General features: G+C 28.9%; 2 protein-coding genes across 3 annotated transcripts; one reads left to right on the top strand and one right to left on the bottom strand.

The window, feature by feature from the left end:
• Window positions 1-81: 81 nt before the first annotated feature.
• LOC145743055 (chymotrypsinogen B-like) lies at window positions 82-6,954 on the bottom strand. 2 transcript variants are annotated; one of them, XM_082560928.1, is made up of 11 exons: window positions 6,900-6,954; window positions 6,291-6,343; window positions 5,723-5,875; window positions 4,456-4,613; window positions 3,441-3,557; window positions 3,063-3,172; window positions 2,794-2,911; window positions 2,129-2,267; window positions 1,357-1,496; window positions 1,064-1,177; window positions 82-453 (listed from the first exon to the last, which is right to left on the bottom strand). In XM_082560928.1, the coding sequence occupies exons 1-11, from the start codon at window positions 6,941-6,943 to the stop codon at window positions 361-363; spliced, it is 1,239 nt and encodes a 412-aa protein (XP_082417054.1). In that variant the 5' UTR covers window positions 6,944-6,954; the 3' UTR covers window positions 82-360. The 2 variants fall into 2 exon arrangements, with proteins under 2 accessions (XP_082417054.1, XP_082417055.1); XM_082560929.1 differs by lacking the exons at window positions 82-453; window positions 1,064-1,177 and having other exon boundaries at window positions 1,372-1,829.
• Window positions 6,955-8,699: 1,745 nt separating this feature from the next.
• LOC145742806 (uncharacterized) lies at window positions 8,700-12,653 on the top strand. Its single transcript, XM_082560615.1, has 4 exons — window positions 8,700-9,035; window positions 9,386-9,438; window positions 10,285-10,408; window positions 12,030-12,653. The coding sequence occupies exons 1-4, from the start codon at window positions 8,927-8,929 to the stop codon at window positions 12,122-12,124; spliced, it is 381 nt and encodes a 126-aa protein (XP_082416741.1). The 5' UTR covers window positions 8,700-8,926; the 3' UTR covers window positions 12,125-12,653.
• Window positions 12,654-14,706: the final 2,053 nt, after the last annotated feature.

The raw sequence follows: 14,706 nt of genomic DNA, 5'->3' as shown, positions 1-14,706 counted from the left end.
TGTTCAATATAAAATAAAGTTTAAAATTGTCACAAATTCAACAAAAACTTGTTCTAAATTGTTTTGAAATTTTTCAGAGCGACTGCGTAGTTGCCTGGATACAAAATAAACTTTTATGAACACTAGCGGCAAGTTTTTATTTTATATAATGTTTATCCTCGAACATTAAACTTTTTTTGCCAAATATTTTTTAAATAATCAAGCTAAAATTAACGTAATTATATTAACTATTAAATAGTTTGCAATTATAACAAAATAGCGCTGAATGTAAATAAAGAAATGCAAAAAAAATAAAAACTCAGCCTTTAAAAAACAAAAACAAAAGTAAAGACAAAAAAATAAAATAACTACATAATAGAACTAAAATTCCAAATTTAAAAAGAATTGTTCAAATCGCCAATTCGTGCAAACATTATTCATAGTTTGTTGAATCCAGGGCAAAAAATGTGAAATCTGAAAAAGAACCAACATTAATAAATTTAAATATTAACGAAATATTAGTAGAATAAAATATCAAAAAGTAAGAATTCAGTTCTTAGTTTAATAATAGGCACAAATTTTTATTAACACAACGTTTTAAATCTGGTACTAAATAACAAATGAGTTTTTTTTGTATATATCTTTATCCTCGATGTGGGAAAGTCGAATGCGCGACCTGAACATAGAGTAACATAAGTTACTCCGTCCCAGTCTCGAGTTGTCTGTGGCAGTTTGGGATATTATATAGATTATAATTGCCCAATAATTATACTGCTGATTAAGTGCTGGCTCAGCAGGAGTTCGTACCGTTTATAGCGCCTTACTCAAAGGCACTACAGGATGATATCAGTGGAGATTGAAACCACGACCTCATGTGTGGTGTAGCAAGTGTTCTTACCACTACACCACGCTGCCGTGGTGTCTAGTGTTAAATAATAAAATAAATTTTAAATGTAGTACCAAATAATGAACCGAACTTTAAAGTTCAACTTCCCGCCAGTAAAACAAACATTTTAGCGACTCTAAATTTAAAATAAAATACCAAATGCCGATTTTTAAAATATAATAAAAAAAATAAAAGTACCTTCGTAAACACAGCGGGGAATCCCCTTCCACAGACAGTTGCCCCAAAACTCGTCACCCCTTGTAGTTCCCATTTTCCGTTTGTTTGACAAACTAAGGGTCCGCCCGAATCTCCCTATTGTGACGTCACACATAATAACGTTAGTTAAAAATAATAAATAAAAAAGCAAAAAGAATTTAGAAAACAAACAATAATTTAAATATACGTCAATAGTAAGTCAGTAACGTCATAACCACTACATATTACGTCATAGTTACATCACAAACACTAATAACAAAATAAATTCAACTCACACTACAAGTATCTTCGTTTGTAATTCCGCCTGCGCAAATAATTTCCGTGGTTCGAGAAAACGAATAGACTTCATAACATACGTCATCGCTTATGACGTCAATACGCAGCTGTTTTAAATATGTGTTCGGTGGTCCAAAACCTTAAAAATAATAAAAAAATTTTAACTACATATTGTAACTTTTGTAATGCCAAGTTGGGTGTATGCGCCCTGGGACTCTTGAGTTGATTCTAACCTCACGAGCTATAGCCTAGCTCGGTGTTTCTCAACCCCGAGTCTGCGAAAGGGCCTGGATGATTCCGCGAGCATTGCTTAGGAAATTATTGTTCAGCCATAAGTAGTTATTACAAATAAAGCGCAGGATACAGTAGATTTCGCTCAATACATACCATACCGTATTTAATTTCCATATTTGGATAATATCGTATTTAATTCCCTTATTTTGTGAAATAAGTGCTTGTGTTTAAAGCTTACCTAGAAATAAACAATGCAATCTTTTTTTGGTAAAAGGTTATTTATTAAACTAGCTTGTTTTTATATCTATGGCTTAAGTTCGCGTATTTTTAGGCCAACTTGAAAATAGTCCATTGGCTTAAAGGGTTGACATCCACTGGCCTAGTTAAATAAGTTGCAGGCTTCCAATTTTGCCTAATCAAAATAACAACTTAACATTTTTTTTAATTCTTAAAGTTAACTGTTGCGTCAACACAATCAGCTTTTTGTAAACTCTAGGCTTAAGTGCGATTTGAATCCGATATTTTGTAAGATCTTACCATTCGTTTTTCCCCACCCTGTGACGTAACAAGAACTTCCGGGTTGAACAGGAAGTGTGGGAAAACACGCTGGCGACACCGCGAGGTTAAATTTGATTGGTTCTTCAAGTCGAATCAAAGCAATATCATTAGCCATTCTCTAAACAAAATTTATTTAAAATTTTTTTTAAGATTACTGCGATGTAATTTTGGGATTACTATCATATGACCAAAAACTATCTCACCGAAAAGACATTTCAATGAAACATTCTACCGAACGTACATTTAACCGATAATTACTTTATTGAATGTACATTTGACCAAAAGCGTCCCAAAACACAATTTTACTGACAATAATAATTTTTTATCTTATCTTACCCTAACTTAAATTTCAACGAAAAGTTGTCCTATTTTTTTAATATAACGCAATAGTTATTATCATTTACATTTTAACAACAAGCTCTATGACGTAACTACGACTGGAATTGAACCATGAATCTTTTTAAATAATGCCAGCTCACCCTTACCCCTTGTAGAAAATGTCATTTAATTTTTAAAACAATGTCGTCCTAAATTATAAGTATCACACAAAAGTCAATACTGTAGAGGTACCACAACAAGCACCACGATATGGCTATACCGGGAATCGAACCATAAATCTCACATGGTAAAATTGTGACACTTACTCTTATATCAAACATAGGGTGAAGAACCACATCATCTTGGTTTAAACTTCTTCGAATATTTTCGGGTTCGCTTTCGTTTCTGTGATATGATCCTAACCTTAACTCCACGTCGTCATAACTAAAATATAAATGTCATTATTTATGACGTCACAACAACAAAAAATGTAAATATTTATGACGTTAAAAAATTAAAATAAATTATTTTAAATAAAAAATATTTTTTTTATAAATTTCATGACATCATAAATTAAATTGATGACGTCACTTACTTAAGAGGGCGACGTTTCGGAGTAAAAAAGCAATGAGCAGCAGTTATAACCCAACTTCGACACATTAAAGTCACGCCACAAATTAATAAATTTGGTTTCCATATTGAACCCTGAGTAACAAAAAAAATATTAAATTAAATTTTAATTTTTTTTTTTAATTTTAGTTTTTTAAAAGATAATCATGCAAAACCTTTTCATTTTTATTAAAAATACAAAAAAAAAATAGTAAAAAATTTAATTTTAAAAACAATTAAAAAAGATATATTTTAAATAAAAAAATTTTATCAGTTTTAGATTTAAGCTAAATAATGTCTTAATTAAATCAAAATAACTTGTAAAAGTTTTTACTTTAAGAAAGTGTTGACTATTAACTCTAACCTGCCAAGGCCAAGCGCCTTTCTTCGAGGTTTCGCCCCCGACAATTTTACGAACATTGAAAAAAGTTCGACCGCACGTGGACGCACTGTCCTCACATGAAAATGGGCACGCGTTTTCCTGACATTTAAACAAATGGTTAAAAATTTTGGTAAATATTGAAAAAAAATCTTTAAAAAATTTAATCAAATATTTACATTGGAAATGCAAATATTTATTGTTCAAACGATAGCTAAGATAAAATTTCCGATAGAGCTTTTTAAAATGACAATGACCCTAACTGTACAAACACAAATTTAAGATAAAATTTTACTAAATTTAAAACCCGTTGTACAAGAAAAAATAATGGAAACTACATTTGTTTTTGTGAATGACTTGAGCCCATGCTAAATAAATATTTTTTTTATCACCTTAAGAAGATAGGTTTGTTTTTTTGTTGGGGAAGGGTGTGTTGTTGTGACGTGGGTTTACATAATTGTTAACGCCGGGCTTAAGAGCGAATAATGTGGCATTGAGGCGGCTCGAACTCAAAACCTTTCGGTGTGTTTTTAGCTATCTGTTAACGCCAGACTCAAGGACAAATATTCTGGCATTGGTGCGGCTCAAACCAGAAACCTTTTGGCTTGTAGTCCAACCTATTATCGGTATACCTACCGGACTAATATTCAATTTTGCAAAATTGATTTTTAAATTTCACGTTAGCAAACGTTATGCCAACTCAACTCGTAAATAACTTAACCCCCATGAACTTAACCCAAAAAACCTTATCCTGGGCAATTCAATCTAAATATTACCCAGCTCCACGACACTTTATCTTCGTCAATCAACCTTGAGTTGACTTTGGGTTTAAATGACTGTTTTAAATTTTTACCATATGCACGTAGTGGGAATCAACTTTAAAGCTTGTAATTAATCGTTTAAATTGATAATTAGTTTACTTTAAAACCAGTTGTGTTTACGTAAAGTATCAAAATGTGTTTACAATGAAAAACGCATCATTAAATTGTTTTACCCTTACCATGCTAATGGTAGTAGTCGTCGGTTTTGCAATTAATGACGTCATAGTTGGTGTCGTAGTGTTGGGCAACGTCACTGCTAATGACATAGTACTGGGTGACGTCACTGAGGTGGTCTTAGATGACGTCATCGTTGTGTTATTAGCAGTAGGTACAAATGCTGCAAAAATATAAAAATTTCGATTTTTAAGTTATTTTCCCCTAAAATGTACAACGTGATAGTGAATTCAAGTTATTGCATCGTCTTTAGAAAAAAACTGGTCTTAATTAGAAATTGCAACATTGGCTACCCCACAAAACGTATTTAAAGAAAATCTTTCGAAAATTTTCCATGAAATTTACCCAAAACGTCTTTTAAATTGCAACAATGAAAAAGAATTTTGCAAGTCGACTGAATTAAAAAAAATTCCCCAACAAAAAGAAAACAGGAACTAATCGTTGTTAACAAAATAAATAATTTAACAATTTGAAATGTTATCTTTTTTAGCAGCTTTTTAAACGTGACAAAGAACCTAAAAGTAAATCACGATATTACAAATCTAATAAACCCGACCTTTTGTTACGTAACAATGCGATTATTATTCGAACTACAAAAAAAGATTAACAATGAAAGAAAATTTTCGAAAAAAAATTTTCAAAAAAATAAATTTTGAAATCTTTTAAATTTTGTAATATGTTCCAATAACTTTATCCCTAAATTTAAAGGGTAATAAACCCCGTTTAACATTTTGTAACCCCAAATTACTCTTTTATCGTTAAGACCGGTTACACGGCGTACGCAACGTAACTTAATGCAAAATTGCGCAACCATTTAAAATAAACAGAGTCGTTCATACGTACGAAGGTATGCGAAAGTTACGTAAGATTTCGCAAACGCTAAATTTATTTTGATGCCTTTTTAAACTTCAAAAAGAAATACCTAGAACTCGTAAAGGTACGCAACGTAACGCAGCGCGACGCGACGTTGGTTCTGTGGTGTGAACAGGCCTTAAGGGTTAAAACAAAAAAGAATGGCATTAAGATTGTCGTTTATAACCATAAAATAAAATAAGAAAAATATTTTTTAAATTTTAAAAATGACTAAAAATTAAACTACTTAAATCTAACTAAAATTTATACACAAATAATAAAACCAAGTTGTACTTTTTAAACAATAAAAATCAGCAATTTTTATATAAAAATACATTTAATCTAAATTTAATTGCTTTTAAAAAAACAAATAAACCCAAATTTTATTCATAAACTAAATATTATTATGACGTCATATACCTTGACAATCGAGAATTGTGCATTGTTCAACTTGAATTCTAGAACCCCGACATCTCACAGCCCACTGCAACCTCTTGGCCCGACAGAATCGGGTTCGAATCCTAGTGGTGGCATTGCAAGAACAAGTTGACCAATTTGACCAATTTTCCCAACCTTATAAAAGGAAAAATATTTTTAAATTTTTTCACACTTTTACTTTTGTAGAATTAATTTTTACAACTTTTTGACAATTTTAGATTAAAAATTTGACCGTTACAGATCGAAAAGATATTTTAAAAATGATTGGTAGACTAGAAATAAATTTTTTTATATAACTACAAATTAAAAACTAGGTTTTAATTACAAATTTAATTTTTTTAAATTACAAATAGTTACTAATTAATCAAACTACATTATTTTTCATTTAAAAAAAAAATCATTATTTTTTGGGTTTTTAAGAATATATCATTTTTCCAATTTTCGACTATACTAAGTTAAAGTTTTGTAATGTAATATAAAACCCATAAACGCTTTACTGATGTTCCTGCATTTTTTAAATTGAATGTAAAAAATAAAAATGCAAAAATACCTGAAGGTGATTTTTCTGGTGCAATTCGGAAAGAAAAACCAGATTCAAAAAACCTAGAAAAAATTTAGAAAAAATTTAGAATTAAAAAAATTAAAAAAGGGAAAACCCCTTAATCTTAAAGATGTGTAGTAATGTCCATTGTTACAAATATATAACTATTGTGACGTAGGCCCGGTGTTGCATCAATGTTTTTATTGTTAAAATTAAAATAATATTTTTTAAGTGATTTTTAACATCATGACTTGTACAATTTTTACCATCTTTTTTAATTTTTATTTTAAAAAGAAATTTAAGAAAACCTGATTTTTTTCTAAAAATTGTTTTTTTTTGTTCTTTTAAATTTTAGTTTTTAAGTCAAGAATCTGTGTTTAAAAATGAACTATAGCCTACAGTCAAAATACACTCACAATAAATATACAATTCAATTCAGTCTTAAGCAAATAGAATAGTATTAAAATTTTTGTTCTTAATATTAAATTTTATATCTGTTATTGAAACTAGGTCTACGTAAAATATTTTAAACCCTTTTACACAAATATATCTTTAAATTTAACTTTTAACCCAAGTATTAGACACATAAAAACACCAAAAATTTAAAGTCTAACTTACCCTGCTATTAATAACATACAACAACAAAATAAATTGATATTCATAATATAACTTGAGGTCAATATAAAGCTTAAGCTCAAGTTTAAGTTCAGAGTTTTGATTAAAAATGCCGCGGGCTGTTACTTTATAATTAGCCTTGAATTTGTAGAAAACCAATTAAACATAAAAATCATAAAATCGTAAAAATAAAAATCAATAAAAATAATTTAAGTGGTAATTCGAAATCGTAAAATAAAAATAACAACTTCCATATAACTTGAAATATTTTAAAAATCTACATATTAGATATAAAAAGCACAAAGTGCATAGTGATACCCCCTATTAAGGGGGCGTGCTTTCATACACCCCTAACACACCCCCATTGTGACGTAAATGTGGCGTAATAATAGCTCAATTATGACGTAGAAAACATTTACATACACCACCAACGGAAATAACTATTATGAAATATTTTGATATTTTTTGTTACTTGTGTTAGATCTTTTAAACGAATTTTTAATTTATTTAAATTATTTAATTCTTTAAAATTATTTGGCAACATTAATTTTTTTATTTGGCAACACTGAATAAACTTTCGAAAACTTGTGAAAATTTCGAAACATGATATCATCACAATGCTCATTGTTTTAAACAATGCTGCACATTTTGTAAATAAAATAAAACAATGAAAGTGAAATTTTCACAAATGTCCAAAGTTGAAATTAATTTCTCCTAAATATTAAGTTCGGTTATTTTTACTGTTTCTGTAATTGAGCTTTGTACATATCTGTATGCTCAATTTATAAACCTACAACATAATTAAAACTGCCGTTTGTGGTGCGCAGTTGAATTATCGCGGGCAAATATTAGTTGAGAGTTGTAACCATATTATAACCATTGCTCGGGCTATTAATTAGTATTTTTTTTGTATATATTTTTATCCTCGATGTGGGAAAGTCGAATGCGCGACTTAAACATAGAGTAACATCAGTTACTCCGACCCAGTCTCGAGTTGCCTGTGGCAGTTTGGGATATTATAGATTATAATCGCCCGATAATTATGCTGCTGATTAAGTGCTAGCTCAGCAGGAGTTAATACCGTTTATAGCACCTTACTCAAGGGCGCTACAGCATGAGCTCAGTGGGGATTGAACCCACGACCTCATGTGTGGTGTAGCAAGTGTTTTTACCACTACACCACGCTGTCGGGTATATGTACCTTATATTATAAAACCTAATTTATACAACTTTTAATTTTAACACAAAATTCCTAAAATGTTAAAAGTAATATTTAAATATTATTTTTTGATTTTTTTATCGTTCAAATATATAACATTTAAAAAAAAATAAGAAAAAACGTTTATAGAATAAAAAAAAACTTGCACTGGTGAGTTTTAAACCTGCGACCCCACGGACGGAATTTTAAGAATACAAATTTACCTCAAATTGCATTTAAAATTCCACAAGTTGTCGTAAAATTTATTAAAAAAAATTTTTCCGTTAAAAAAAAATTGTTAAACTGTTACAAAGAATAAAACAAAGAATGTATGACGTCACAATAAATCAAAATAGTGTTCCATTGTTCTCTTTATTTCGACAAGGAAAATAACCTTTTACTAAAGCGAGGGGAATTTAACATTTTGCTTTTCGTTTTTTTTTTTAATTCTGTGCTTTATAAAAGCTAGTCCTACAAAATTCTAGCATTAGGTCTGAGGTTTCCATAAAGAATAGAGCAAAAGTAAAAGTGTTATTATTGTGATGCCAATAATATCTTGAACTTGTACAACTTGAGACTGGGTTAGGATAATATCATGGGGTTAATAATATCTTAAACTTGTACAACTTGAGACTGGGTTGGGGTAGTATCATAGGGTTAATAATATCTTAAACTTGTACAAATTGAGACTGGGTTGGGGTAGTATCATGGGGTTAATAATATCTTAAACTTGTACAAATTGAGACTAGGTTGGGATAATATCATGGGGTTAATAATATAAAATTTATTGTTTTAGTTTTTTAGCATTTTTTAGACAAATAAAAACCAAAAAATGAATTGTTTTAACAACCAAAACAAATTAGCAATTATGGCGCTTTTTGGGTTACTTATTGCTTTATTTTTATCCAATCAAAAATCTTGTGAAGCTGCATTGTTACCAGGTTTGTTACGTCATAATTAAAACAAATATTTCTAATTGTTTAAATTTTTGCAAAATTTTTCAACATTTTTTGCAGAATTAAATACCTTTGTTAAAAAGCGCAAAGTCATGTGTCTAATGTATATTCTTTCAAGCTTACTGAAGCGTTAGCCCGAGTTATTTAAATAAAGTTAATGCCAAAACACAAAAACCTTATTTAAATTTTAGTTTTCTAGTAATAAGAAATTCGCTATTTAAAAATCCTTATGAATAGAAAATATAAATATTAATTTAAAACTACTAGAATTTTATCGACAACAATATTTTGATTTTTAAAATCATTTAAATTTTAATTAAATTTTATTTTTTTAGCAAACTCTGAAAATTCCTACAGTATTGAATTGTATAATCCGTCTGGTAGAAAGGTGAATATATAATTGTTTTATTGTTTACTTAACATTAACATTACACAAAACCTATTGTTATTTTTAACAATTACTTTTTGTACTAAAATTAAAGCTAAACATTCTGTCTATTTAAACATATATTAAACATGCAACTTAATTATTTGAGATAAAAAATGTTTAAAATTTTAAAGTTTGGTCCATTTTAACTTAGTTTTATTAAAGGGTTTGCTGTTGTGACGTGTTTAAGCTATTTGTAAAAGCTGGGCTCAAGGGCGAATAGTGTGGCATTGGTGCGGCTCGAACTCGAAACCTATTGGTGTGTTTAAGCTATCAGTAAAAGCTGGGCTCAAGGTCAAATAATGTGGCATTGGTGCGGCTCGAACCCGAAACCTCTTGGCGTGTTTAAGCTATCTGTAAACGCAGGGCTCAAGGTCGAATAATGTGGCATTGGTGCGGCTCGAACCCGAAACCTTTTGGCGTGTTTAAGCTATCTGTAAACACCAGGCTCAAGGGCAAATAGTGTGGCACTGGTGCGACTCGAACCCAAAACCTTTTGGTGTGTTTAAGCTAACTGTAAACGCAGGATTTAAGGGAGAATAGTGTGGCATTGGTGCGACTCGAACCCGAAACCTTTTGGTGTGTTTGAGCTATCTGTAAACGCCAGGCTCAAGGGCGAATGTGTGGCACTGGTGCGACTCGAACCCGAGACCTTTTGGTGCGTTTAAGCTATCTGTAAACGCCGGGTTCAAGGGCAAATAATAAAACATTGGCGCGGCTCCAACCCGAAACTGACCTATAAAACCCAATGCCGTGACTAGTATATCACCAACTTTAAATTTAAATTTTTTGTTGATCAATTTTTAGCTACTTGGTTACCGTGGCAACAGACGACGTTCTAGAAGAAGAAGAAAGCGAAACAGTGTGAAACAGATTTGTGTTTGCATTTATTGCAATCTGAAAAACTGCGCAGATTTGAAAAACCCAAAAAGTAAGTAAATTCAAAAAAAAATAAAAATTTCTTTTAAAACCAAAGTCACTAAAAACCATTAAAATTAACCATATCATCAACCATTTTCTAAATAATCAACCATCCCCCAATTATCAACCATTACTAAAATATAAACCAATTCACACAATTGTCCATAGCTTACAGTAATCAATCATAAAGAACCATAATTAACCATGAGTTACCATAATCAACCAAAAAGTACCATAATCAACCATAAGTCACCATAATCAACCATAATTTACCATATTTACCATACGTTACTATTTTAAACCATAAGTTACCATAATTAACCATACGTTACTATTTTAAACCATAAGTTACCATAATTAACCATACGTTACTATTTTAAACCATAAGTTACCATAATTAACCATACGTTACTATTTTAAACCATAAGTTACCATAATTAACCATACGTTACTATTTTAAACCATAAGTTACCATAATTAACCATGGGTTACCATAATAAACCATAAGTTACCATAATCAACCATAAGTTACCATAATAAACCATAAGTTACCATAATTAAACCATAAGTTACCATAATAAACCATAAGTTACCATAATAAACCATAAGTTACCATAATTAACCATGAGTTACCATAATCAACCAAAAGGTACCATAATCAACCATAAGTACCATAATCAACCATAATTTACCATAATTACCATACGTTACTATAATAAACCATAAGTTACCATAATTAACCATCTTATATTGGCAACCATTTTACTGTAAATAACTAATACCATACAATTCTAACAATTCATAAATTAATATACCACGCTTTGGCCAATATTGTAAAATAAAATAAGTATAATCAGCTTTTTATTAGAATTCCAATTATCTTAGTCTATGACGACATTTAATTTGAACAAAACATTCCAGAATGTATTTAACATCAGTTGCGGTTAACTGGGTTTAAAATTGTGACAAAAAACTTGTTTCTCGATCCAATTTTTTTTAATAAAACTCTTTAAATGCAATAACCACTATTTATATAAATGATTTAAATGTAAAACTCGATGTTTCGTCGTTAAAGAGTTTATACAAACAAAGGTGTAAAGTTACGCCCCGGGTTTGAAAAAATAAATTAATGACGTCACAATAAAGTGCATAAATGCTGTCAGAACAAACATCCGTGACGTCACAACAAAATACATACGTGACGTCACAACAAAATACATACGTGACGTCACAACAAAATACATACGTGGCGTCACAACAAAATACATACGTGACGTCACAACAAAATACATACGTGACGTCACAACCAAATACATACGTGACGTCACAACAAAATACATACGTGACGTCACAACAAAATACAAGCGTGACGTCACAAAAAATACATTAATGACGTCAAAACCAAATTTATCAATGACGTCACATCGAACTCTATTAATGACGTCATATCGAACTCTGTTAATGACGTCATTTTAAAGTAGTTTGCAGCATAAAAGCTTTAAAGAAAAAAAAACACAAAAGTGACGTCATATTATCCAATTAAACGATTTTAATTTATTTAATTTTTTTAACAAATTAACTAATAATTAATTATTTAAATTAATTAATAAAATATTTTTAAATTTTTTCAGGAATCAAATTTTGCCGAAGTTGTAAAAATATTTTTTGTTCGGGAACCTTTCTTCATCCTACAACTTATAAGAACATGTGTCCCCGCTATGAGTGACGTCACAAGTAAATTATTAATGACGTCACAATGACGTGTTACTGTCGTCATGCTTGATGCGTTGGTGACGTCACAAATTAACACCCAAATGACGTCAAGAACACCGCATATTTCAATTACCTCAGTTTACGTCATCAACACTATAATTATGACGACACAAACTAATTGAGATAAAACAAAAAGAACATGTAACAATGGCTTTACATGTGACGTCATACTAAGATCTAACTTTATTCTTACCTACCTTATTTCTTATTTTTTACTGATTTATTACGTCATAAACTTCATTATTACGTTTTTATATTTTTATATTACATTTAATTCATTTTTTGTATTTTTTGTACTCTTCAATTTTTTAAACCAACGCAAAAGTTCAAAAAGAAATAATTTTTATATTTTATTTATTATCGTGACAACAAATATTAAATAAATTTAAGAATGTCAATCATATACTTATAATATTTTTTAGTTTTTATAATATTTTTATTCATTTTTTATGTTCGTTTTTTTATTAGACCTGTAATAAAATGATTTTATACCACAAAAATGTTTGTTTTAAATGTTAAAAGAAATATAAAACCCGGCTTTTGTGACGTCACGGAGACTAAACAAACATCTCTATGACGACATAAACAATAAGCTCGCGTGTGGTATATGTTACATGCAAATAAGGATCGAAAATATTTCTCATAAAAAAATAAAAAATAAATCAAACGAAGATATTATTGAATTTAAAATCGTTTTGTTGGCTTAACATGGCCGAATAGAAATTAAAAGCTTTTTCATCTTTTTGTTGATTTTAGTTACTTTAAAACCTTTATCTTTTTAAAACTAAAATTGTAGCAACGTTAAGTCTAAACTAATCTTTAAATAATGTTGGATTTAGTATAAATCGATATTTGAGTTTAGTGTATTAAAGAACAGTTAAAAATTTTGTTTTAAAATTTTTAATATTTATTTTCAGTTGAATTTTAAGTTTTTTTTATTTTCAAATTGTTTAAAAAAGGTTTTATAAATACTAGAATTTAGATATGTACAGAAATCAGTCATGCAAAACAACTTATAAATAGCTTAACCTTGAGTTGCAAAAAGTGCAAAAATTCTAAAAATAAAAAAAAAATTCTAAAAATCGAGTTTTGTTTCTAAAATTAAAACTTCAAATTCAACAAATTATTTAAAATAGATTCAGTTAAAAAACGTTTTCAAAAATCGAATCAAATTTAAAAATTTTTTTTTTTATTATTAATTTAAAATATCGGAAAATTCTAATATTAACCGATAGTGGGTTAGCGAACAATAAGGGTATTTGTATTTGACAATTGTCATTGTTATTTATAATAGAAGAATAGAAAATACACTATAGTAGAATTTGGATTATTGTATATATTTCTTATTTAAATAAATCTATTTCCAAATAAAACCCCAAATTTTTATTGAAATAATAAATAAACAACTTTATGTTATTCATAATAACAATAATTATGCTAATATGAGATTAAATTTTGTTAAATTTAAGTAAAAACTTTTTATTTAATCAAAAAAATCCATTTCGTATTTAAATTTCAAAATTTTACTTTTTAAAATCGTGTCTCTTTTGTTACGTAATAATAAACTAAAACACGGTTTATGTAGATGGATAAACTAACAAAATTTATCTTTAGTATAAAGGACGGAGTTATTATTAAACAAATATTATTAAATCCACCTTCTATCAGTTGCAACAAAAGTTTAAATTTATCCTAAACCTCAAAATACCCGAATAAAAATAAAACCTTTCTTCTGAGCAAACAAATAATAGCGACTATGACGTCATATTTGGGTAAAATTTCCAATCATTTTTGAACGGAAGTTATAAAATGTATAAAAGGGTTAAGATTTGAAACAATTTTGTGTGTTTTTGAAAATACATAGAACTGAGTATAGTTATATAGGTATACTAAGTAAAATTACCTAATATTTATGAATAATGTGACATATCGACTAATAACATTGGTATATAGTACCGTTAGTTGTTTTTTTAACAATATTTTTGCAAATTTAAGTTTTGGGTTAGTTTAGTTAGACCTTATAATAATGCCCTGATGTGGTTAAGTTACTTTAAAATAATATTGTTGCCAATTTTAGAATTTTTTTAACTAGATATTTTTATATTATTTATTCGCCATATTGGCTGATATTTATACCCAATTAACTTATGAGACAAAATGATAAAACCGTACTAAAAATGTAACAAAAAAACGACAATTAGAATTGTCTAATGGCTAAGTCATACTAATAAATAACTTTAGGTTATACGTGTACTTAAAATAGAATTTTGTTTTTATTAATATAAAATAGGTGTTTTAATAATAACTAGTCGATAGCCCGCGCTGAACATAATATGGTCGCAACTCTTAATGTGTTATGTTACAGAGTTTTGCAATTTTGTAAGTGATGTATAGCATGTTAGTATGGTTGACACTGAATCATAAAATGCCTTTAAAACCTTTAAAAAATGTCTGTGCTACTTACAATTTAATTTTCAAAAATACTGGAAAATAATTAACATAAAAAACCAGGTTACCATATTTTTTGTGTGACGT

This window comes from Corella eumyota, chromosome 2 (assembly GCF_963082875.1).
Source record: "Corella eumyota chromosome 2, kaCorEumy4.1, whole genome shotgun sequence".
In the NCBI taxonomy this organism is placed as follows: Eukaryota; Metazoa; Chordata; class Ascidiacea; order Phlebobranchia; family Corellidae; genus Corella; species Corella eumyota.
This window is presented reverse-complemented; position numbering and strand designations above follow the sequence as displayed.

What these genes read in the sequence shown, in the direction of transcription:
- LOC145743055 (XM_082560928.1), bottom strand. Translation starts at nt 6,943, where the DNA reads ATGAATATCAATTTATTTTGTTGTTGTATGTTATTAATAGCAGG. An exon ending in CACAATTCTCGATTGTCAAG is followed by an intron (nt 4,614 to 5,722) that starts GTATATGACGTC and finishes ATATTTTTGCAG; the next exon opens with CATTTGTACCTACTGCTAAT. An exon ending in ACCCTATGTTTGATATAAGA is followed by an intron (nt 2,268 to 2,793) that starts GTAAGTGTCACA and finishes AATTTTGTTTAG; the next exon opens with AGAATGGCTAATGATATTGC.
- LOC145742806 (XM_082560615.1), top strand. Translation starts at nt 8,927, where the DNA reads ATGAATTGTTTTAACAACCAAAACAAATTAGCAATTATGGCGCTTTTT. An exon ending in ATAATCCGTCTGGTAGAAAG is followed by an intron (nt 9,439 to 10,284) that starts GTGAATATATAA and finishes ATCAATTTTTAG; the next exon opens with CTACTTGGTTACCGTGGCAA. An exon ending in AGATTTGAAAAACCCAAAAA is followed by an intron (nt 10,409 to 12,029) that starts GTAAGTAAATTC and finishes AAATTTTTTCAG; the next exon opens with GAATCAAATTTTGCCGAAGT.